The sequence below is a fragment of the Pezoporus flaviventris genome, unplaced genomic scaffold (genome assembly GCF_033815535.1).
Source record: "Pezoporus flaviventris isolate CSIRO_AGI_PZ_B2104156 unplaced genomic scaffold, CSIRO_AGI_Pfla_v1 ptg000031l, whole genome shotgun sequence".
NCBI lineage: Eukaryota > Metazoa > Chordata > Aves > Psittaciformes > Psittacidae > Pezoporus > Pezoporus flaviventris.
In genome coordinates, this window is record NW_026892579.1 from 64,008,541 (window position 1) to 64,033,175 (window position 24,635).

The 24,635-nt window shown below is 43.5% G+C and overlaps 1 protein-coding gene across 3 annotated transcripts in view; it reads right to left on the reverse strand.

The window, feature by feature from the left end:
• The window catches only part of PLCB1 (phospholipase C beta 1), a 401,428-nt gene that overhangs the window by 368,936 nt on the left and 7,857 nt on the right, over window positions 1–24,635 (reverse strand). For all 3 annotated transcript variants that reach the window (XM_061461564.1, XM_061461566.1, XM_061461565.1), the window contains exon 2: window positions 21,664–21,741. In XM_061461564.1, coding sequence (XP_061317548.1) covers window positions 21,664–21,741 — 78 coding nt within the window. The remainder of the gene's footprint in view (window positions 1–21,663; window positions 21,742–24,635) is intronic.

The window sequence follows — 24,635 nt, forward strand, 5'->3', positions numbered from 1 at the left end:
ATAAAACTCTTAATGTTTTGCAAGGACACAGTAATATCTGCCACAATAGTTGTATTTTGTAAACATCTTGAAGAACTTCAGTTTCATTCATTCAACTGCAGCCATGAATGTCCTCACTTCCACTTGTCCAAGTGAAGAAGTCCTTTTAAATGGACATTTTGCCTTTAAAATATAAAGGCCTTACAATATTAAGGCAAGTAGAAAGCACGTAGAGACATTTCAGATAACCATTCTTTGATGTGTTAATTACAAATGCCGTTTCATGCGAATACAGGGTTTCTTTCCCAGAACTTTCAATCAGCCTCCTGCAAAGTAATGCCAATGAACTTGACATTTCTGTCAGCTTTAATGATAGAAATTAATTTTCATTAATTACTCCAATCAATCACAAAGGAGAAAGTCAACTTTTTTACCTGATATTTCCACTGTTCTTCGTTGAGCGCAGGGATTGCAGCAATGGCCTGTATGTGCTGAGACGCTTTCAAAGTGAACCGCCTGCCTCCAGCAACACAAAAGCTCACGCAAAATACAGATCTCGCAGTGAGATCTATGACCTACACATCAGGACATGGGACAGAATAAGGATTTGATTATCGGAATGATTCTGTCCCAAACTGACAGGAAAAGGTAGCAATGCAGCAAGATGTACCTCAGTCACACAACTCCTCTCCCAGTCCACAGTTCAATTCCTGGCTTTCCCTTTCATCCGTTTTAATCTCCCTACCCATGCTAACTACCAGGTCATTCATCCTAAAGCTATGCAAGTACACTCATTGCGTTGTTCCAGGCTTTTCCATCAGTGGATGCAGTGGCTGCATCCTGAGCTCTGGAAGTCGTATCAGCTCACGCATCAAACAAGACTGTTTCGGTAACCACACGATGAAGTCATTTTCCCTCCACACTAACACAGGATGAATCACCACCAAGATTTAAACCTAAGAGCGCTCTCCCCATTTTCAAGAAAGTTTAAACAATTCTACGTGCCAACACAACCAGAAAGACCACAAGGTCATTCGTATCTCCAATACTTTCTCTATTTCTCCAAAGACAATATCAGCAAAGCTCCAATTACTGCATTTTCCACTATAGCTCTACTTGGATTTTAAAACTGTTGAGATCTAGCTTGGTTTTGCTTAAAGCTCTAGCATTACTTCACTGGACAAAGCATCCGTATCTATGCTACCTTGAGGACTCAAAGGGCATAACTTCAGCACATGATTTACTGTCAAATGTAGCTCCATGTGCATGTTGAAGTGGTTGGAGTGCCACCTCTGCAACCCTTTAACTTTGCTGCAAACAACACTTCTGCAACAGCAGTTTGTGTCTTTTGCAGTTATCCCAACTCTGCTTTTTATGAGAGAGCAAAGCATTACATGATGAAATCACCTGCTTGCAGCACTGTGTGCAGTTCTGGTGTCCTCAACATAAAAAGGACAAGGAGCCATTGGAGCAAGTCCAGAGGCTGGGTACGAGGATGATCAGGGGCTGGAGCACCTCCAGTATGAAGATAGGCTGAAAAAGCTGGGGCTTCTCAGCCTGGAGAAGAGAAGCTGAGTGGAGACCTCAGAGCAGCCTTCCAGAATCGGAATGGGGCCTATAGGGATGCTGGGAAGGGACTCTTCATTAGGGACTGTAGTGATAGGACAAGGGGTGATGGGTTCAAACTTAAACAGGGGAAGTTTAGATTGGATATAAGGAAAAAATTCTTTCCTGTTAGGGTGGTGAGGCACTGGAATGGGTTGCCCAGGGAGGTTGTGAATGCTCCATTCCTGGCAGTGTTCAAGACCAGGTTGGACGAGGCCTTGGGTGATATGGTCTAGTGTGAGGTGTCCCTGCCCACGGCAGGTGGATTGGAACTTGATGATCTTAAGGTCCTTTCCAACCCAAACCACTCTATGATTCTATGATCTGAACTGCAGAGGAAGTGGTAGCAGCACTGATTAATGAAGAAAGCACCAAATTAAGTCATTCTCTGGATTACCAGTTTTCTTGTTTCACTTTTACACTTCCAGAGAAGTTCAGCATCATTAAGTACAAAACTTTTCAACAAGTCTCAAAGGTTACACAAAATCAGCCATAAAACCACTCTAAAAGGAGTGAACATGCCTGGAAGTTTTGTTAGCACCTCATATCCCCTATGTTGATAATGATTTCCAGTTGCTTTAAAAGGCCAAGTTAATGATTACACTCACAGTAACAGGTGTGGATTCTATACAGCTGGCAGAAAGCCCTTCCTCAGCTAAATTATGCCTCATTGCTATTCACCTGCAGCTACAGGAAGCTGAAAGCCCTCAGGAGAAGATTCAGACACAGAGCTAATGATTATCCACATAGGTGTGATGCAGCCAGAACACACAGCCTGCCAAACAAGACACACCCTTATGAAGGTACTGGTGTTTCAGAGGGTTTCAGACTAGTGCTGCCCAAGCACATGCTTTATTTCCACTTTCTAAGAGTGCCTTTATACGCACCTGTGCTCACACCAGGCTAGTTAACATGCTCTGTTCCTGCAGCAATGGTACAGATACAGTGCTATTTGTGGTGACACTGAAGAGTTAATTTGTGTAGAGATCCTGGACAGGAAAATCTGATCTCACTGTCTCAGGAGCCTGTAATGCGCTCTGCACAGTCAGGAGATGGTAAGACAAAGCCTTCATGCTGCAGAAATGCTCTGGTAGGAAAACAAGCAATGAATCCATGAAGATGCCACCAGGAAAAGTCCAGAGGAGGCCACGAGGATGATCAGGGCCTGGAACACCTCCTGTGTGAAGACAGACTGAGAAAGTTGGAGTTGTTAAGGCTGGAGAAGCTGCATGGAGACCTCATAGCAGCCTTCCAATATCTGAAGGGGGCCTACAAGGATGCTGAAGTGGGACTCTTCATTAGGGACTGCAGCGATAGAATAAGGGGTGATGGGTTCAAACTGAAACAGAGGAGATTTAGGTTAGATATAAGGAAGAAGTTCTTACCTGTGAGGGTGCTGAGGCACTGGCACAGGGTGCCCAGAGAAGCTGTGGCTGCCCCATCCCTAGTAGTGTTCAAGGCCAGGTTGGATGAGGCTCGGAACAACCTGCTCTAGCAGAAGGTGTCCCTGCCCGTGGCAGCGGGTTGGAACTGGATGATCTTGCGGTCCTTTCCAACCCAAACCATTCTGTGATTCTGTGAAACAACTACATTTAGCTTCTGGCTGAGAATTTCAGGATTCTGCTAGAGGCTGTTGGTGGCCCATCTCACCTTTCTACTAAAGGACAAATGACAAAGCCAAGTTTCATTTAACTACAGAAAACTCACATAAGCCTAGCAAAAACATAGGCAGAGTTGAAATAAACTACCAATATTTAATATGTTCTGTATTGCTTCACTTGATCTTCTCTTCCCTATATCTGCTGTAGCATTACAAGGAAGAAAAGAAGTTTAATCCACTGCTTTGAGAGTTTTGCAAGGGTCAAATTATTCGGGCCAGCACTTGATCTGTCACTCAGGATTAAACAGATGAAATCTGCATCAATATCTGCATTGTTTTAATTGACTTTTAGATTGTCAAGGAATGAAATGCTGCTGCCAGAAGGAGAGATCCCAGAAAAGCCCCTGTCTCATAGCAGCCAGCTGGAAGAGGCAGAAATTAAGCCAACAGCTAGAGTATCAGTCAACAAGAAGCAGTCTTAGTATCACAGCCTTCAGCCAAAAAAGAGCTGATTTTTGTATCAGGCAGGACAGAAACTCAGACCTGTACAGTGATACCTTATTTTTTTCTGGCCAGTTTGCCAGGCTGAGGAAGTTGACTGTCCCAATTACCATTGGGAGTGCAGTGACAGAATCATAGAATCACAGAATGGTTTGGGCTGGAAAGGACCTTAAGATCATCCGGCTCCAACCCCCTGCCATGGGCAGGGACACCTCACACTAAACCATGTCACCCAAGGCTCTGTTCAACCTGGCCTTGAACACTGCCAGGAATGGAGCATTCACAGCTTCCCTGGGCAACCCATTCCAGGGCCTCACCACCATAACAGTAAAGAACTTCTTCCTCATATCCAATCTAAACTTCCCCTGTTTAAGATTTAACCCGTTACCCCTTGTCCTGTCACTGCAGTCCCTAATGAAGAGTCCCTCCCCAGCATCCTTATAAGCCCCATTCCGATACTGGAAGGCTGCTATGAGGTCTCCACGCAGCCTTCTCTTCTCCAGGCTGAACAGCCCCAACTTTCTCAGCCTGTCTTCTCTCACACACAGGGTTCTTGCTCACACAGAGGGTAAGCAGGCTGCAGAGAGAATGCCAGGAGAAGTGGGATTTATTCAGGGTGCTGCCACTGTCATTTTGCAACCGAAATGATCCTATCAGCACATTTCATCCTTGCTCCCAGTTGCCACCTTCTTTGGAGCCAGCATCACCCATTGGGCTATTCTCCCCCTGGCATGCCCAGTGCCCCAAGTGAGCCTGTGGGGAGTAGTTTGGGTCTCTATGACCTGTACCTTCAAGCCAAGCCTGCTAGACAGGAGTGTACTATGGCCATGGGAATGTAGTACAACTGAAGGGTTTGCAGTTCATCAGCAATACCTCACAGTAGTTAATACTTGAAAAGGGTTCAGAAGCTAGGCAGCCCATGTACACGTTACAAAAGCAGCCACCGTAAACCAAGAGCACTCCTGGTACACCAAGACACCAAATTAAGCACTGTAAATTCAGCAAAAACCCAATGCGCCTGAGCTGGCTGGACAATGTTCAAAGGCCTGAGGTGACAAACTTCTATCCCAGTGTGTGCTGGTGACAGGCACACTTGTGAATTATCACTGAAATTATCTATTAATAAGGCCCCTGCAAGCAGGAAAATCTCTGGGCACAAATGTAAGACAACACAAAGAAAGCTCATCTCTGTAAACCCAATGTAGCTTCAAAGACCAAGCTGTACAAGCGGCTTTCTATCTCGGCAGCATGCACAGCATGAACCCACTTAAAAACACTGCATGACTTGAATTTTCAGAGGCACAGAAATGTGCATTTCTTGCTTAAAAAAATACACCCAATAAACATGTTTTTCTGCTTCAGTGAAGGATCTTTCCAGTGCCCAGTTGGGCACTTGTAAAACCATACATCTTCACCTTTACTATGAAGTTTAGAAATGACGCTGGTTAGCTTGGTTACTTAGAAAATGGCCTAATTGAAGAAGATTCTGGAGTTCTAATTAAATGTTCTAAGCTATTTCCCTGTGGTTTGCAAAGGGAATTTTTGGTGGGTTTGGTTTTAGAAGGGTTTCTTTGCACTTTAATGTCATATTTGCCTCCCAATCTATGCTTTCAATTCCAAAACCCATTTATCACCAGTGTAACATTTTGAAGAGGATACAAACCAGACATCTGCTCATAGTTCTGAGACCGCCAGGTAACAACCAGTACACTTCTCCATCTCCAATCCCCCTTCTCACCCCTGCACATCAGCACTTTGACTTAGACCAGCAGTTAACGCTGCACACCACGTGTCGCTCCACAACTTCAACATGTTTCTGACATACTGAAGCCTGTCTCATACAGCATTGCTGAGCCACTTGCTCTGTAAGTAAGACAGAAAGAAGACTAGAGGATGCAGAAGACATTGAAGAGGAGGATGGGTCAAAAGAACACTTCATGTAATACAAAGAGGCTCTTCTACATTCTGCAAGCAAATAAAATAATTCAGGGGCTGAGGGACAGAAAAGCACACACACAAAGGTCTGTGTTTGCGGCGTATCTAAAACTTCAGAATATCCTTTAGACAATCTCTGAGAATAAAAACAGGCACAACCAGACACAGGAGATACGATTAATCTCCAAAGTCAACAGAATGCAGCTTTATTAATCCACATGATGATATGGCCTCTATCTTCACACAAATGCAGGTTAGAGGACTGCATCTTCACCCCAACTAGGAAGTGCAGAGAAAAGTACAGATGTGGGTAGAAATAATATCATAATAGTTGTCTTCAACAAAATCTAAGCAAGTTTGGATTTAAACCAGAATTGTTCATTCTGCCTTACTTGACAGTAAGCAGATAATAATGTCTATTCCTACTTCCCATGACTATAACTGAAGTCAAACATGACATTCAAGATTTCCAACAGTATTCCATTCGGTGCAAGGAGGCTTCCTTACACTGAAATAGTGCTTCTGATTCTGCAAGTTAGTCAATTTTATATACACCTACGGAATCAAGTACAAAAAAATAATCTTGAGAAAACAACTATCAAAATGAGGGAGTACATCTGCTTTGCACATAGTCCTGACACAAGACCCACTCTCAAAGAAGGAAGAGCTCCCCCACACTCCTAACACACAGGGCAGGTGGAGGCTGAGCTGTAAGAAGTGGTCCCATTTCCTCTGGTGCCCATAAAACTTGTTGGGGTACATATTACAGTAACCCCCAGGCCTCCTTGATAAAAGGAAAGGTAACTACAATCTTCCTATCTCAACTATGAGGGCAACTCCAAGTCCTGGTCAGAAAAGGCCACGTCCATTCCTCAGCCATGCCCAGCCTGGATGTTCGAATATCACCAGAGGGGACAGGTCAGGCAGTTTTCCATCCATATTAAACACCAAAGCCACAACTGCAGCAAGTTGTACCCTTAAGCAGCAATGAGCTCTCGGTGTTAGCAGATGCATTCATAAACTGACTGGCAATATTCCTTCCAAGAGCTCTTTCCAATCTAGTGCATCTGATGGCAGGGGGCATGACAAATGACAACAAACCATCATCTGTCACTGCCCATGAAAGCTGCACTTGCAATAACACAAAGTTACTGCTGATGCCATTCTTGCAAGCCAGCAGAAGGGGGAAAAAGAAAACAAGATGCTGAAGTAAACAGTATCAACCAGCTGGTAATAACCTCCTTGACCCCTAAGTGGATTCTTGTTGATGCTCACACGTAATTCTATTCAGTCCAATCTCCATTCTGCTGAAACACTGAGGTTAAATTGAGTTTTGTCCTTTCCCAGATGATACTGAACTTCAAAGCCTGGTGCCTTCTTCTGTAGAAGGAGCTTTCATTCAGCAAGCCACAAGGCAAATCTTCCGTCGAACCAGTACAAAGTTTGTGTCTTATATTTACTAGACCTGCAGTGGGGACAAACCTTTTCAGGTCAAGTCTTTGACTTGAAACAATGCTATTTTGTTTGGCACATGACTCTACAGCTCGTAACACACTCGCTCCCATGTTCTCAGGCTAATTCTGTAAATCATTAACAGCAGAATTAATGATATCAATATAACACCCTTCAGACCACCCAACAATCCATATTCCAAACATAAAGCCAAGGAATTAAACAGCATACCTAATGATGCTAGGATATTATACTAATGGAGCAGAAGTTGCCATTTCTGAAACAGTCCATTAAGATTATGCATAGTGTTTTAATTCTCCTAGATCTTCCTCTTTTGGTCATACCCTTATAATTAGCATCTTTTTAGGCTCTGGGGAATTTACTGTCAACTTTTAATGCCTTCATGATTCAGAGATTATCCTGATGTTGGTGTCACCATCAGGTAGATTAAATTCAAATGCACAAAATGAATACACAGCTGGAACAGCTCTGTTTCCTCAGTCTCAGATATAGATGTTGAAACTTCATGCTTCAAATCCCTCTTTTGAAGCAGGCAGAGCGAGATTGGGGCATATGTCTCTCTAGCCCCTGAGGGATCTCATATTGGTCAGTCACTCACTTATTTTATACAACAGGGAAATTGAAACATGCTGTTTCTCTCTAAGAAAAGATTCAGAGAAGAAAGTCTAATTGGAGCCACCAGCTGTATGTTTCCTTTCCACCTCTCCCTTTATTCTGTTCACCTCCCATCCCACTCCAGAAGCAGGAGGTGTGACCTACCAGCCACCCCCCACGCTCTACACTGTGTAGTTAAAGCCAAGTGCCACACTCAAGCTGGAGAGTCCTGGGAAGCAAATGCCAATGCCAGGGGTTGGTCATCTGTGCTTCGGAGGCTACAGACTGAGGCCACACAAAATAGCAGTGGTGATGTGAGCCAAATATGTCTTAAGTCTTATGACACAGGACTGTTTTAGCAAGGCTGGACTCATATTTCGAGTCCTTGAAATCCTCAGAGGCCAACAGTGTCTGAAAGTCATCTACAGAGCACCCTTTTGTGTTACTATTGACACCAAAGAATTATTCCTTCAGCTCTGAGTGGAGGCTGTTGCAGACTGGCACTTTCAACTTAATTCATTAAAATTACCACTTCTGGTTCTCATTGCTCTGATAATATATATGCTGTTACACAGCAACAAATGAGAAGCTCCAAATTCTACTCATGACTCTGAAAGGAAGTGGTAGTTCCTGTATATACAAACTTTGATCTACTGCAGGATGGTCGGCAGCATCTGTTACTCTAATACCGCACATTATTATGGCCATTTAGCTAAACAGATCACAAGAAGACCATTCCATCTTCCTGGCATAAATCCAGGGAAGTTGCTGAGCGGCCATGACCACGTACCAGCAGAAATCCAAAGGATTTGGCTGGATAGCTATGGCTCAATGCCTGCATTCTCTAGTGGCAGGAGCCTTACAGTATTATTTCCAGGCTGACATTTTTAGCTGCAATATTACACATGTGTTTGGGCATGCTAAAGAAGGTGACACAAATGACATGGCACATACAATTATGTTTGTAATCACCAGTCCAACCACCATGCAAGTCTTCTACATTTTAAACCTGCTCTGAAGGCCATCTGTGAAGGGCTGTTTCAACATAACATGGATGTACCAGAGCTGCACATGGGCACTGTACAGCCCATCCAGAAACTGAAAAGAAATGGCAAAAGTCATCCTTCTGCATAGGCAAAATTTCTGCATGAGAAAACAGGCCATGCTCAGGAAACTCAGATATAAATCAAGACAGAGCTGTGTACACAGATCCTATCGCTTCTGCGTGAAGCGGAATTTGAGGCACGAGGAGCAGTGAGAGGAAGGACACACAATTTGAGCCCGAGTCCCAGTAAATGCTAAGGAAATGCCAGAGGGAGGGAGGATGAGGGGAAGAAAAAGGCTTCCCTCTGCATTACAAAATGCCTTATGTTGCTTCTCAACCAAGAGAAAGGGCATTTCCAAGGAATTAAGAGATCCTGTTTCAAGAATCAGCTTTGCCACAGGACATCTGAAGAGGATAAGCTACTTCCCTCCAGCACTGTAACTACAAAAGGGTAGATAATTCTTCCCTCACACAAAGGCTGTGAAGCCAGAATGATTTTCATCAGCAAAATGTAGGAATGCTGTGGAGATGAGTACAAGTACCTCAGTCTGCAAGTCAGAATGGCTCACTTGACCTTCAGCTTTAACTTACCCATACCCCTATCGTGCATGTGCTTCTCAGTTTCAGTAAAAATACTGATTAAAAGTTTAACATATGTGAAAGGGGCATCTAAATCTAGATAGGCAACACACTCATAGGCAAAAGCTACTGGTATGAGCTGTCAGTGACAAGACACATCTGCAGTGAGTACACTGAAAACCTATTTCTGGCAGCAGCAAAGCAGAGCCACATTTCAAACTGATTTTCCACATTTTAAAATGTACCATGTGCCAATCTAATGAGAGAAGCTTTTTCACCTCATCCATTGAGTATGTGTGACTTCATTTACTCAAAAGAGTACCACCACAGCATCTCTGACAGGCCCTTCCCAACAACTTTCACCAGCCAAAATGTCTATGGGTTTCCGTCTTCTGGTTGTGCCTGCAGAGGGTACAATGCAAAGCCAGAGATTTGGCTGAGATAATTTTAGACTCTGACACTCGCTGATCACATCCTATGTGAACAAGCCGGCTCGCTCTGCATACACATAGCCTGCAACCAACTCAAACCCACACACTGCAGAGGATTTACTTTGCACCTACAGAAGGCACACTGTCTACCACATGGCTCTGAATACAGTATTTACAGGGCACTGGCAGACGTATTATTTAAAATGAAATAGCCGCAGCATTTTTCTTTGCTGTCAAGTACCAGTTACTTGTTAGCCACCTCACTGAATTATGGACCACTGTATTATTGTAACCCATCACAGTGATTTTAAGGCAATGCTACTAAAAAGCCATTGTGGATCAGTATCTAATGGCCAATTTAACTTCAGGGGAAAAGCCCTGAGCTACAGGATTGAAAGGCAAAGTTTCAGCTACCTTCAAATGCCCAAAGGATCATAACAACCAGGTATTCTCCTTGAGCAGGAGAAGCATATATAATATTAAATGGTTCAGTCTAGTCCTTTGTGACTGCTAGGAAGGGGATGACAATTAAAAGGCTCACACTGTCCTTGGGATAGCTCTGCTGCTGCTCACACACATGATGGCAGCTTCCCTTTGGGAACTTGAAATTACAGCATGGGCTAGTGATGGAGTGAAGATCAGGTTATGGAGAACTGGCTGGCAGAAGCACCTGGTAGATGACTTGAAGATGTGCCACCACAACATGGACTTCAGGTGGAGGGAAGAAGAGCTCAGGAAGTCCTAAGTCTGACCTTCATTTAGAAGGATGTTCTTCACCAACAACATAGTCCTGCGCTTATTTTACTATTTAGCAAGAAAATCAGAATTAAAAGCAAAAACCCACCTCAATTTTCTCTATTTTAAGGAAAAATACACAATAAAATCACCTTTTGTAAGATACTGCATTGTTCTTAAAGAAAGTTCACTTAAATACAGAGTATTCTGTATTTTTCCCAGTCTCAAAGTTGAAATTGCCTGAGATAAATTACATACATTTCTCTAATGACACTCCCTGAATATTTTTTGGCCGTATTCCTAATTTTTAGGCATTAGTATTCCCCTTCATCTTTATTAAATAAGGTGTTATGTCCAACTGCCCTGAGTAAACCCAGAGCACCTAGAATACAAGACAAAAAGCTGCCTTCAGAATTTCACTCCTGTTTTAACAGGGGCTTCATCGAGCATCACTTGGTACCAGAGCTGTATCCTGCTAATCAATACCTTTAGTATTACTCCTGTTAAACAGCACTTACTACTGCTTATCAACCAGAGATAATCAGCTCCCTGGGTAGTTGAATAGAATGCAAGGCAGCATTCACTAGGTCAGCTAGAGTTAGCTATCAATAAGCAGTACCCAAAATAGCTGGCAGCACATCTGTGCGATACCATCTAACAACCCATGGACTTCTCCAGTTCTGAGACACTCTGCCATTTGGAGCAGCCAGGGATGTACCACTGCCCAGTCAGCAGCACACCAGCCCTCTAATTGGATCTGCACAGCCATGGCAGAGGTGTGCCTCAGTAAAGCTCTGCAAGGGCACATTGTGACCATCCCTGAAATCAGGGATAGGTTCTGGTAATCCCCAGCCAGTACAAGAGCTCCTTGGGATGTGGTGCAGGGGTAGAATTTCACTTTGGATGTCTCACTGCAGCCTTGAAATAGCAATGTTATATATACCCCACAGACAAAATTGTATGGGGCTAACTGGACAGCCAAGTATGAAAGGCCAGGATGGATGGGGCTTGGAGCAACCTGGGCTAGTGGAAGATGTCCCTGCCCGTGGCAGAGGGTTGGAACTGGATGATTTTAAGGCTCTTTCCAACCCAAACCATTCTGTGATTCTATGATAACGTGCCCTAGAGATTCAGGATTTAAATTCTGGTCCTTCACTAACAGTTTTCTTGTACAATAGGACATCTTGTTCCTCTCACACAATGCTGAGCACATTTGGGATAGAGGCATGAATCAGGCTTAAAAAGCAGGCTCAATCTCCACACTAGAAATTCAGATACAGGAAATTACCTTTCCTGGGATACGAATGAAGACAGAAATCTAAATCCTCTACATCACAGCCCCTACTCCTTCCCCCCCCCCCCCCCCCCAGCACAAGGGCATGAGGTACAACTTGACATCATTGAGCTACAATGCTGTAAGTGGGTCTCAGAGATGAGAACACACCTGTTATTGTTTTTTGTTAGTAAGTGAAGGCTGGACAATGACGTCAAGAAGTCACAGTGCACTGGGAAATGTGCCTACGTGGCAAGATTAATTAGAACAAGTAATGAAGATGAATACTCATTTCCTGCCTGGTAAAGAGCCCTAACTCTGAAAAGGTGAAAAAGGAGCTTTGCGTATTGACACATACACAAAGCCCAAGCAGGGGAAGGCACAGCCTCTGCAGACACACAGCCTCCCTTTCTGGGGGTCTGACGTGCTCCAGAGCTAGGGCAGATTCTTAGGACCAAAACTGCTGCCTGTGGAGGGGATGCAGCAACAAAAACATCAGGAGAATGGAAAGCCAGGCTGCAGACAAGAGAGTATACACACCCCTGGCAGAGGCTGTCTGCGGATTTCACAACCCTCCCAATCCAGCAGACTATTTGGAGGAGACTGGTGATGTAAACAGTATCTGTGCAGTTAGAAATGCTCAAAAATAACAGCCAGAGACACACACAGTGAACCTAAACCTCATGATTTGTAATGTGAGGTTGTTTGTGTCTTCCCAGTACTGGGATATATAAGAAAAGGTGTCATTAAGTTAAAGACAATTCTCTAAGAAAGGATCCTACAGAGCATCTTCTGTCCTTACACAAGAACCCCAAACCATGTTGTACAATGGAGTATGTTGTTATCACTGCACATAAAGGCCAAGGGCTTTATTATTTCTGCTCTGTGCGATGCCAGCTGCACGTGTGCAGAGCTACTGTAAAATACCAAGGATAGGCATAAAAGCAAAGGAGAGGGAAGCAGGATCAAGTCCACATTTTTAATGGTACAAAGCCTTACAGCAAATATGGCAAGTACTGACATTCGTTACCAGCCAGCTGGATTTGAAGAATTTTCTTCCAACTTCCTAAGTAAGAAGGGGAAAAAAAGCAAGGAACCAAAACTTACAAAACACATTTATCCCTTAACACTGATTACTGGTGCAGTGCATGTGCTCGCACAGGAAGATCACATGGATGGAGACTGCATTAAAGATCATTAATTTCAGTACACTATCTCTTAAAGGTTAAAACACAAACCTGGAAGCACAGCGGGGAAGAGAAACAGCCAGGATATGAAGCATTAAACAGAAGTATCTGAACTGGCAGAGCTTCAGCAGAGGTGGCAGTGACAGGCACACCGAGATCAGTTATCCTCCCAACGATCAGGAAAGCTCATGTCCTAAAAGCCAGTTCCTGAACTGTGCTAATAATAGGTCAGTCAGCAACGCAGATGCTGCATCATCAGCCAGATCTATGTACAAGCTGGAGGCATGAACACAAGAGACTTGTTTAATTAAGGAGGATAAAAGAGACTGAAGCTTCTAATGCACCACTGACCACAAGCCCTTCTCAGCTAGAAGACGGGAACATCTCCAACACCAAAGGCACAGGTGCTGCAGGAGGCTGGAACCAGGCTGTACCAGGTGTTTGCCAGGCAGTAATGGGCTGTCCCTGCTGCAGCCCTACTCACAGAGGGCTTCTCAATTAGACAAAGTCAGGCTAGAAGGGGAAACAGGCACCAGGGGGGTAGCAGCCCATTGCTGAGGTCCAGCAAATGATGACCAAGAGGCAAGTACCCAGGTCTCCCAAATCCAGCTGTTTCCACTGCCGTTAGTTAAGGCCAAGTATCTACTGCTGCATTAAATGACAGTAGGACCTGATGAGCAAACTGCAAGAAAAGTCATTTGGAGCATTTGAAGGCTTGACACACACCCACTAAAGAAGTCACTTTAGTGACAAGGGGTGACTTGGCTACAAGTTTTCTTCACCAAGGCATTTAAGCTGAAAATTGCAACAACAGAATGATTTCCAGCAGCCAGAGCATAAAATTCCCTTGTACAAAATATCAAGTTTCCATGGTTTTGTAATATATGCCATTAATAGCTACCTATAGCCAAAACTTACCAAGCCTCAGCCCAGCTAAACAAAAGACAACCTAAAACCTCATCTTTAGAGGAAAGTCACAACCCACGTCCAATTAGACAGCAAGGATAATATTCCTGGACACCACAAACTATGTTAGGCCTGTTCTCAGTACCTGAGAATTCAACTGCCTAAATCTGGCTGACTCAGAATCATCCTCCCTGTTTGAAGTTGTTTGCCTTCCTCATTGCAGAAACAGGACCTGCACTGTGAATTGAACTCAAACCTCATTTTCTATTCCTGCCTCCCTCACAACAATAGGGGAGATATTTAGTAGTGGGAAATGCTTATTAGAGATCTTCTGTGTTTGATGTAGTACCACTTCCCTAATGGGCCTTGAACAATTTCCATGTTTTGAAAGCTGAGAGATTTCCTTTTAAAAATTAAATCAGCAGTCTGATGGGAAGTTGACCTCCATGAAATATTTCCTCCCATTTTTACTATCTCTGGCAATCCCCTACTACTTTCCCTGTCTTCTTGTATTCCGCTCACATCCCAGTTTTTAAGTGGTTGTGAAAAAACATGAGATGCAACTTTCAGGTGACCATTATCTGTTGCCAGGCTGACTCCCCTACCACACTGACTGTTGAGCTAGAAAATTAAGCTCAAAGAGGGGAGATCTGAGATGAGACATTAGGAAGAAGCTCTTCCTTGTGAAGGTGCTGAGGTGCTGGCACAGGGTGCCCAAAGAACCTGTGGCTGCCCCATCCCTAGCAGTGTTCAAGGCCAGGGTGGACACAGGGGCTTGGAGCAACCTGCTCTAGTGGAAGGTGTCCCCGCCCGTGGCAGGGGGTTGGACCTGGAAGAGGTTTAAGGTCCCTTCCAACCCAAACCAGTCTGATTCTGATTTCTCACTTGAAAACATAGCAAACTTTATGGTAAAAGCCAGCAAGGAGATGTTGGTTTTCAATGAAAAAGTCACTGGCAGACAGTTTCCAGAATGAACCCATCACCTCTGCAGCACCTTCTCCACTTTCAACAGCCTGAAACTCCTCACCCCATAAATATCCAAATGGGATATAGCAAGGGCCCCTACCCTCAAAATTGGAGGCAATTACCTGCAGCTTCGCAGTCAGTTCACACATGCAGTAAATGGATAAAGGAATAGTGCCACATAAAGGAGCAGGTCTTGAGCAACGCCATTCCTAGAATGAATTGAATTTTCACTTCGGTAGGAAAGGATTATAATCCAATACCAAAAGGGTCCTTCTGACAAGAAACTCTCCTAGCTTTAGTATTATTTCTGTTCATGCCTGGTTGACATTAGAGAATGTGCATAGGTAAAGTACACATCATTTCTTTACAGAAGTCCCTGAAGAAGCACCACAAGCATTAGAGCACTGAGGACACAAGTCATCGAAAACAGTATTTGCTACTAATGAACAAAAGAGCCCCCCACTACATAAAGACCTAAATATAAGTCTTGTTTAGTGCCTGGTAGAACACCAGTGTGGTATATGGACCTAAGTCATTCTGACTCCTGTGCTTTGCAGCTAAAGCAAAGGCAAATCCGTTAGGATGACAAACCCCATGAGATAGAAGCCCATGTATCAAATATTCATTATTAAATAGAATTCACAATGAGTGATGCTGATTGTTGAAATGTTGGAGATGCTGGGAGAATGAGGAAAAGTGGATTCATCATTGTATATGTTAAAATAATCCCTTGTATGGGGAGACAGGCACCATCTTCTCTCATTCAGTTAATGATATTTATGATCGCAGTTTTTCAAAGGGTCTAGTTATTTACCTCAGTGGGTTTTTTTTCCCTTTTACATGCCAAAAAGAAGTGTAAATGCAAGCTTAATGACGCATTTCTTGGATGTTTTCAGCAGTGAGATACATCACTGTGTAACCCTGCTCTTGAATGAATTAAGCCAAATAGATGGGGTTTGGAGCAGGTCTTAAACTCAGTGCTATTAAACGTTCCATTCTCCTCATGAAATGATGAGGTGTATTTTCAATACTGATACATTAACTTCGGCCTTTACTGTGTGCTTGTCAAACGTACTGCAAAACCCATACAGATGTAATGAAAAGATCTCTGACCCACAGGGCAGTACAAATATTGACCCAATATTTTTAAAGCCCTGATTAAAAACAGACACAAAAGAACTCTCCGAAATAACACAGCCAAAATCCCCAGCAGCTGGAAAAATGCCACATCATCTTTCATTTGGATGAGGGCAATGGGATTGCCACAGAACTTACAAACATGCTGAAGCTAAGCCTAATCCTACAGAAATATCTACAGCCCTTGGGCTCCACTTCATGCAGTCTCTCTGTGGTCTGTGTTGGGTTTTCAGGCCCAAAGAAACTCATGATCACATCAGTACACAAGAGGGGAAAAGACCTTCCAGGTCAGACAAATCCACTCCTCTGTTATCATAAGGAACTACCTTATGCAGTCTTCTGAAATGGGAAAGCTCCAGCTCAAGGTACAGTATTACTGCTACAGGCTCTTGTAGCAAGCTCAAGTTCTGTGACTGGGCTACAGTGTATTTGTACCAGTTCTGTCAGTGATGTTCACACATAGAAACAGGCCTAGCCCCATGAGAAGATAAACTACCCCCATTACCAAAAAGATCTTCAGATCCAGTCTCTCTGCCTTTAGATATCCTCAGCCTGTCAGTCTGAGGAAGCCAGAGCTGGGGGAAATAGCTGTCCACAGGTACTTCAGTGCTGCTGTGGTCTCATCACCCCACCTTCTCTCAAATACACTTAAAAGCTTGAGGTATGACTTGTGCAAGCTGGCCTCTGAAGCAGGGACTGCTTCTGGCTAAACTATTCATTTGGGCTGTGCTACTGCTCCAATTGCAAATGGCAAATGGCTTCAGCCGCACACCCCATCCTATGGAGTAAGTATCACCTCAACACTTGCAGTAGTTTCTCAAGAAAAACTTCCTTTGGATCATCATCTGTTTACAACAACATTTCTGCACAAGGCATTAGAAATCCCAGTTGACTCCCTAGGACAGAACACTTATGGTTAGTTTCAACACACTGACTGTTAGGTGACCTCTTTCATGGTGTTGGGGATGAGACTGGGTCTGCATCCTGTGTTCTCAGCATGCTGCCATGTCAAGCTTTAAAAATAAAGAGGAATGTATCAGTAGGCACTACTGAGATGCAAAGGACAGCATATTGTACCGCCCTCAGACTTCCAAAAACCTAAATGGCTCCACCATCAAAACAATTCAATTAGTTGTTTTCCTTCTTTTACTGTCTCTTCGTCAGTGTCAGAACAGCACTGAGTCAAGGGCTGTCTTCTAACATCCATTTGATTGTGTAACATAACTTCCAGCTAAAGGATGCAAGAATAATAATGTGCAAACTGTCTGACAACACACATTTCCTCTCCTACTCTGCCTATGCATCCGTTGATGTATTTATTCATAGACAGAACTCACAGTCTGTCCCTGGCTTGGCTTTGCTAGCTAGGCTAAATACACCAAATGCTTCCAGCCTCTTCTCATCTCCCAAGAAATGCTTTTGATTATCTCTTCTTTTTGTTCGAGTTGACTTTCTCTTCACCTGGTCGTATTTTGATTTCTCTTTCTCCAATGCTCATGACCAGAATAAGAACAAGGGGAAGAAATGACATTGCATTTGAAAAGAAGTAGTAGCAAGGAATTGAGATCTGTTGTAGTCAGGTCATAAAACCATGACAGTGAATATTGTCTGGTTTTGCTATAGTTGAGAAACATTACAGAAACAATAAGATATGTAACATACACCAGCTTGTCACATTAATTACTTTTTCCTTTTTAGAACCCACATTGAGAATCATTCAAGTAATATTATGAAATCAGCCACACTCTGCATACAGACAAAGCAGATATTCCAGAACCTTCAGCAACAAAAGGATTTCATCCTGAGAAGTACAATGAAAATCAGATGCTGTCCTGCCATCTGTTTAAAACAAGTTTTCTGTATCCTTTTGGTTACCAAAAAAGAGCAAAATGCTTTATTTTGGAGGATTATCTTTACTGGTGAGAGCAAAAGATACTCAAATAAGCAAAATACATAGTAAGCATGTTGAAACGTGGGATACCACATTATTCTTATCACGTTGTAAGACTGGAGTTTAAACGAACTTGCTCAGCAGACCTTCACCAGTATGGTCATAGCTGTGAAGGTCAGGCTGTGAAGTGAACACAACCAAAGAGAAAGACTTGGTCAGAAGAACCTGTGTGCATTCTCATCCTAGGCTGCTGTTTGCTCTGCTGATAATGTCATTCAAACAGGAGTCTGATCAACCACTCTGTAATACAGCTCTTGCTGATGCCCAAAGCAGCTGTGCTGGGCTGTAGGACACTGCAGGACACACCTGAGCCAGCTGAAACATAAGCAATTAGTCAAACGACACATGGTCATGAAGAAATGAGCACAGCATAGGGGTACTTAATTTGCATTGGAGAAGTCTAAAGCAGTTAGTTTGCCTTCCCTGCAAGTAGTCAGATGGCAACTGTAGTCAGATGGTTCTTCCCCTCTTCAGCTTGCCTCCTTTCCAAGTTCTGTTCCTGCTCATAGAAGTGATGAGAAGATAGCCCCACTAAGCCTGGCTGCCACTGGGTGGTGAAGCACTGGCACAGGGTGCCCAGAGAAGCTGTGGCTGCCCCATCCCTGGCAGTGTTCAAGGCCAGGTTGGACACAAGGGCTTGGAGCAACCTGCTCTAGTGAAAGGTGTCCCTGCCTGTGGCAGGAGGTTGAAACTGGAGGAGCTTTGAGGTCCCTGTCAACCCAAACCATGCTATGATAACTATGATCATTACAGTCTTTCATGTGTGGTGTAAGTGGCATGGATCTTCATGGGGTTGAAACTACAAACATAAGATGATTTAATAGGAGCATATGGCTCCTGCAAGCAACCTATGAAAGCTGCTATTATTTAACAGAAAGCTACAGGGGACAGCAAGTCAAGAGCCCACATTGGTCACATATATAAAACATCTTGGTAAAAATAACTTGATTGGTGTCCCTGCCCATGGCAGGGGGGTTGGAACTAGATGACCTTAAGGTCCTTTCCAACCCTAACTATTCTATGATTCTATGATTGGCAGCCTCGTTGACCCATCAACTCCAGCATTTGACGTGTTCAGCTTCAGCATCATCCAAACCCACCAACTGGGATGCAAACCCTGCAAGGATTGCTGGTTCCTGGAGAACTACAAGATGGGGTCAGTGACACTGATGGAGGGCTGCACTGAACATGCTGCTTTACCAAGAACTTGGAGCTCTAACTACACAAAGAACAACCCAAATGACTGGCCAGATAACACTGCTAGAAGGGAGACATTATGTATTATTTCCTTTTCTCTGCAAGAGAGAAGAAACAGAAGAGAATAAAAGAACACTGCAAGAAGCAGCTCAACCAGCCAACAAGTTAAAGAAAGCTGGAGAGCCACAACCACCAGTTCCCTAAGATAATTAAAATATAGCACAGGGAAGTGGGGGGGGGGGGGGAGTATTTTCCCCTCAGTGATTCATGTAATTTTTGTATAATTTTACTGCTAAAGCAACAGCAACCAACAGAGCCAGATTCCTAATGTAAAAGCCATACCATAACCCAGGCACTAATTTACTGCTTTGCACAGTGTCTGGCAAACAGGACAGTCCAATGGCTGGAAAGATGCTACTCATGCCTCATCCTCACACCTGCTACAAGTCAGCTCCCAGGAAACGTGACTGACCGGGATGCTTCTTAGTTCATCAGTTTGCTTAGCAAGATCTGCCTTTCCAGTTGCTGCAAATAACAGGCCCTGGTTATGACAAAAGCGACTGCTTAAAAGCAATGACTAGGAGAAAAAAAGAGAAAGTGGTTGTATCATCCTGAATTAGTTCTTCAAGCAGTTCCACTGTCATCACAGGAGCACTTTACACAAACAGAAGGAAATGAAGAGAATTTCATACATAACCTCCTTTAAATATATTTGTTGTTTCACAATAAACATGAACCCAACCATTGTCTGCGAAAGCAGAAAGTGGCATTTTCTTCCCAGTCCTTGCGGTATCAGCACCCTAATAGGAATCTATTTACTTTCTTTAAATAGACACTGCTCGCATGAGGGTTAGAAACAAGCTTCACCTGCTTGTCATGAATTATTAACCAGAAAAAAAACTCTTTTGTTGCCCTTTCCAGAGGCTTGATTTGCAAGTTGAAAAATCAAACTGACACTTATGTCTCTTGTACAAATATCCAACCTTTAAAAAAATGCTCTGAGCATCAGAAATCCATTTTTTTTCCTGAATATGAGAACAATTCTATAAATAGCTATCCTTCACAGAACTGCTTCAAGACATTGTTTTTACAGACAACAGTAGGAAACTGAAGGAGGTCTTAGTGCCAAACATATTACAAGTGAAATAAACTCTCCAATCAACTGTGGGTTTCCATTTATTATTACAAGGTTTGCTGGTATTTTTCGGCTTATACAATTAGTTTATGGAAGGGAAGGAACAAAGGAGATGACTGCACCGTGTTCTGGCGTTGCTACTCCAGTCACAGCCTTCCAGCTTCCTCACTTAGCTTCCCGTTTAACAGCCCTGGACTGTCAATGGATGAACCCACTATCATGCACCACAACCTTGCACAAGCACAAGCAAAGACAAGATTATTATTGTGATCCATGATACGATTTCCAGATACACTGACTCAAAACTTGCTCCATCTCCTCAAAAAAGCAAACACAGGAAAATAAATATGAGCTAATGTAAAAGCAAATTGCCTGTTCAGCCTGCACATTTAAGGGTTGCTAACTCCTCAAGCCATTTTTGCACTGATACCTAGACATAAAATCAACTCCTGCAAAACAGCTACACAACTCATAAATCAGATTTCCACAGCCAGCATGCTAAAAGTACCTATTCAGTCATTTCAGCATATACTCCATCACAAGGCCAAAGCTCAAGTGCCACCAAGTTCTAACACTGTTTTCAACAGGGAACCAGTACAAGCACTTTTGAAATACTTGAAAATCCACCTGCAAAAAAACAGGAGGAATTCATTCAGTTCCTAGTTTTGATACAGTGATTTGCTTTAACAATTACAAATGATTTTATATTACATGTCTGATATGGTCTATGCAACAAACTGCACCCAGTTGCTCAGGGTACTGATACTCTTTCACCCCAGTTCAGCTTCACAGTCACAACATGGAGTGGAGACCATGACAGTGCTGATTTCAAGGGGTGACATGGATATGAAACTGCAGTAACACAGCGATGAATCAGGCCATGAGCTTTCCTAACAGCTCCCCAGTCATAACACTGATCTAAGCATACTGGAATGTTTTTAGAAGGGAGTAAGTGTCCAGTAAGGATTAGTAAAAACCCAGTGACATGTCCCACCAGGCATGGCCAGGGAGCATGCAGCAGCTCAGGAAGAGGAATTCAAAGGGGGCTCTGACCTCTGGCATTCTGGGTCTGCCATGCCCTCAGCCAAAATCCTCAGTACACAAAGGCAACACAGAGAAACCACAAGCCAACTACGAACCACAACAGCATCCCAAATGGATCACTGCCTGTAAACTAGGACAATTATAAACTCACTGGCCATTGGATCATTAACATGGCTGGAAATTACCAAGTCTTCCATCCATTTCTCCATGTTTTGTGTGCCAGGGATGAGCCACAGGCCTGTTGCATTTGCTCCCCAGAAGAGCAGAGGAATGTATACTGATGTAATGCTTGTCTGCTGTGCCAGGACTGGCATGCCAAGCCTCCTGGTTCCTGCCCATCACACCACAGAAAACAAAGAACCATTTTGGAACAGAAAGCTTTTCTCTTACCTTATTTTGATCTGTCCAGTAAAAGAAAAATCCCTGCGGATCTGTTCTGAGGATAATTGGAGTCACAACAGTGGAGTCCTGGAAGAAAAGGACAAACAAAACATCCATGTAAGCACAGAGAACACATAATTATGCATTAGCTGCTTTGCCACCCATATTAATGAACTGCAACATCCAGAAATTACCCTGAAGGTATCACCAGCAAGATGTCACTAAAAGAATTTAATATCACCTGCCTAATCTCCATTTTTCTGACATAAAGTATTTCCATTACTGAGCAGACAGCACTAAATAACTGCAGACTTGTCAACAAAGGGAGTTACTCCAGAAAAGCTGGAAGAAGATGAAGTAAAACAGACATAACACACGGTCAAACTACAGCTCACATAGTAAAGTACTATACTTATCAGAAGTCCATTTGATCCCCACCTTGATCCAAATTAACCTTCAGATATAGGCAAGAGCTAAATGCCTCTAAGCTTTACTTTAACCTACAAAGACTGAATTTTACTAGAAAACCTGGAATAGCATCCACTGCATTAAGACTTTAGTCTTTTAGTAATGGGAGTATATATATGCCATCCCATTTCCAAATCAGTTGGAAGCCTGTCTACTCTGGTAGCATCTATAGCTCAGGTCATCTAAAACCAGGCTCGTTTTTAAGTACTGTAAGTAAGGCAGCCTGGTTACATATTCATGTCTTCTGACTGACAGCAGGTACCTGACTAGGGAGATACAAGCTCTAGCCAAAGCCTTTTCTGTAGAGGGTGTACATTACATGTCTCACCCTTTAGGATCCCCTAGCGCCTAACAGTCACTGACATCAGTACAGCCCAGTCCTAATAGGATTTATCCTCTCTCTACTATTTTTCATGACATTTGTAAAAACACAATTGTCTTGAGAGCTCTACCTGTTGCCAAACTCAATTTAAAAGTTATGGAGGGAGCACACAAAGAAGACAGGGAGGCAGAAACATTGCCTAAGCCTTATCTCCACAGGCTAAACGCACAATTCCCCTTCAAAAGTGATGTCTAATTGTATAATAATGTTGAAGTTTTAGAAGTATTTCAGAGATATAGCATTCACCTATTTCCAAGAAAGCAATATGTGAGGTCAGTCTATACTACTTCAAGGAAAAAAGGAGTTCAACAGGTTCAACTCTAAAGCAAACATACTTAAGTGTGGGGGCTTTTAAAGTGCAAATAAAGTTGATGGAAGTGACATTATCATGAATAAATAAAAACTAGCTCATGCAAGTGCCATGTCTGAGGCAAGAAGGAAACACTTGTCTATATAATACCACCAGTACAGTCCTTTATGTAAACAGGCATTCATGAAACAGGGAAGTTGAATCACAGTTTAGAATCACAGAATCCTGGAATGGTTTGGGTTGGAAGGGACCTTAAAGCTCATCCAGCTCCAACCTCCTGCCACGGGCAGGGACACCTTCCACTAGAGCAGCTTGCTCCAAGCCCCTGTGTCCAACCTGGCCTTGACCACTGCCAGGGATGGGGCAGCCACAGCTTCTCTGGGCACCCTGTGCCAGCACCTCAGCACCCTCACAGGGAAGAGCTTCTGCCTCAGAGCTCATCAGTCTCCACTCTGTCAGTTTAAAGCCTTTCCCCTTGTCCTGTGCCTACAGGCCCTTGTCCAAAGCCCCTCTCCAGGTTTCTTGTAGCCCCTTTAGGCACTGGAGCTGCTCTAAGTTCTCCCCGGAGCCTTCTCCAGGCTGAACCAGCCCAGCTCTCTCAGCCTGGCTCCAGAGCAGAGCTGCTCCAGCCCTCACAGCATCCTTGCGGCCTCCTCTGGACCCACTCAAGCAGGTTCACTTCTCTGTTGTGTTGGGGGTCCCAGAGCTGAACACAGTACCAAGGTGCAGTCTCTATGAGACCACCAGAAGCCAAGTGACAGGCCCAGCACCCACCACAGGGGAACAAGTGGATGAATAAAATGGAGTCAAGAATGAAGCATATTTTTATCTCGGCACAAGAGAAACATAAAGAAGAAAAGCAAGCTCTACACTAAGCAGAAATACAAGATTGAACCTTTAAATGAGTATAAAAGTTCTCTTTATAGCTGGAAGATTGGGGCTATGGATTAACTGTGCCACAGGTTCACTGACACCCAAACGGGTGCCACGTGAGCTTTCAGAGGCTGGAAACATGCACGGCTGAACCAGTGCAATGGGAATGTCCCAGCTGGGACTGGAGCTCATTCACAAAATACCACTGACCCTTCTTTTCCTCATGACAAGAAAATGGTGTTGCAGCACTTCCCCTAAGAGAGCACACACACAGAATTTGTACCATCTATTTTTCCTCTGTTTCCCCATAGTTTCTAGCATCTGGTACACCCGAGAGCTGAGCACTGTTTGAGTGCAACAGGCAAATTTAGTTTTAAAGTAGGGCAGGCCCTGAACAGATGTTGACTGGCTGCCTATACCCACAAGCTCCTACAGAAGTGTTCTTACACCTCTGCCGTTCAAAAAGAGGAAAGAAAAGCTGCTCTGCTGAGCTAACTCTCCTTTTTGAGCTTGTATCATCATGTCCTATGCAGCCTGTGTGTAAATATGTAAAATGAGGAAAAGACAACTGCCTTTGGATGAGATATACACAACTTCAGGGGGAAAAAAGGGACAGAAGTGATGGCAAACAGAGGCATGAAGTGATTATGTCGGGGATTAATCAATTTTGTAGGTTAATCATTTCAAATGCATTGCTTCAACCCAACAGCAGTTTGGATTTACCTGTGCTGATGACATATAGCTATCAAAGTAATACTTCTGTAGATGTGGGTTGTAAAATGATGACTATAATCCTCAAAAAAGTGGAGGATGATGGGAAAGAGCCTTCAATATCTAAGGCAGCATCCCAGTCAATGGTGCAAATGACTGTGGGTTATCAGGCTTTAAATGCCACCCACAGGTGCTGTGCCAAGCAGTGGCTTGGTTTCCCACACACTGCAACTGCAG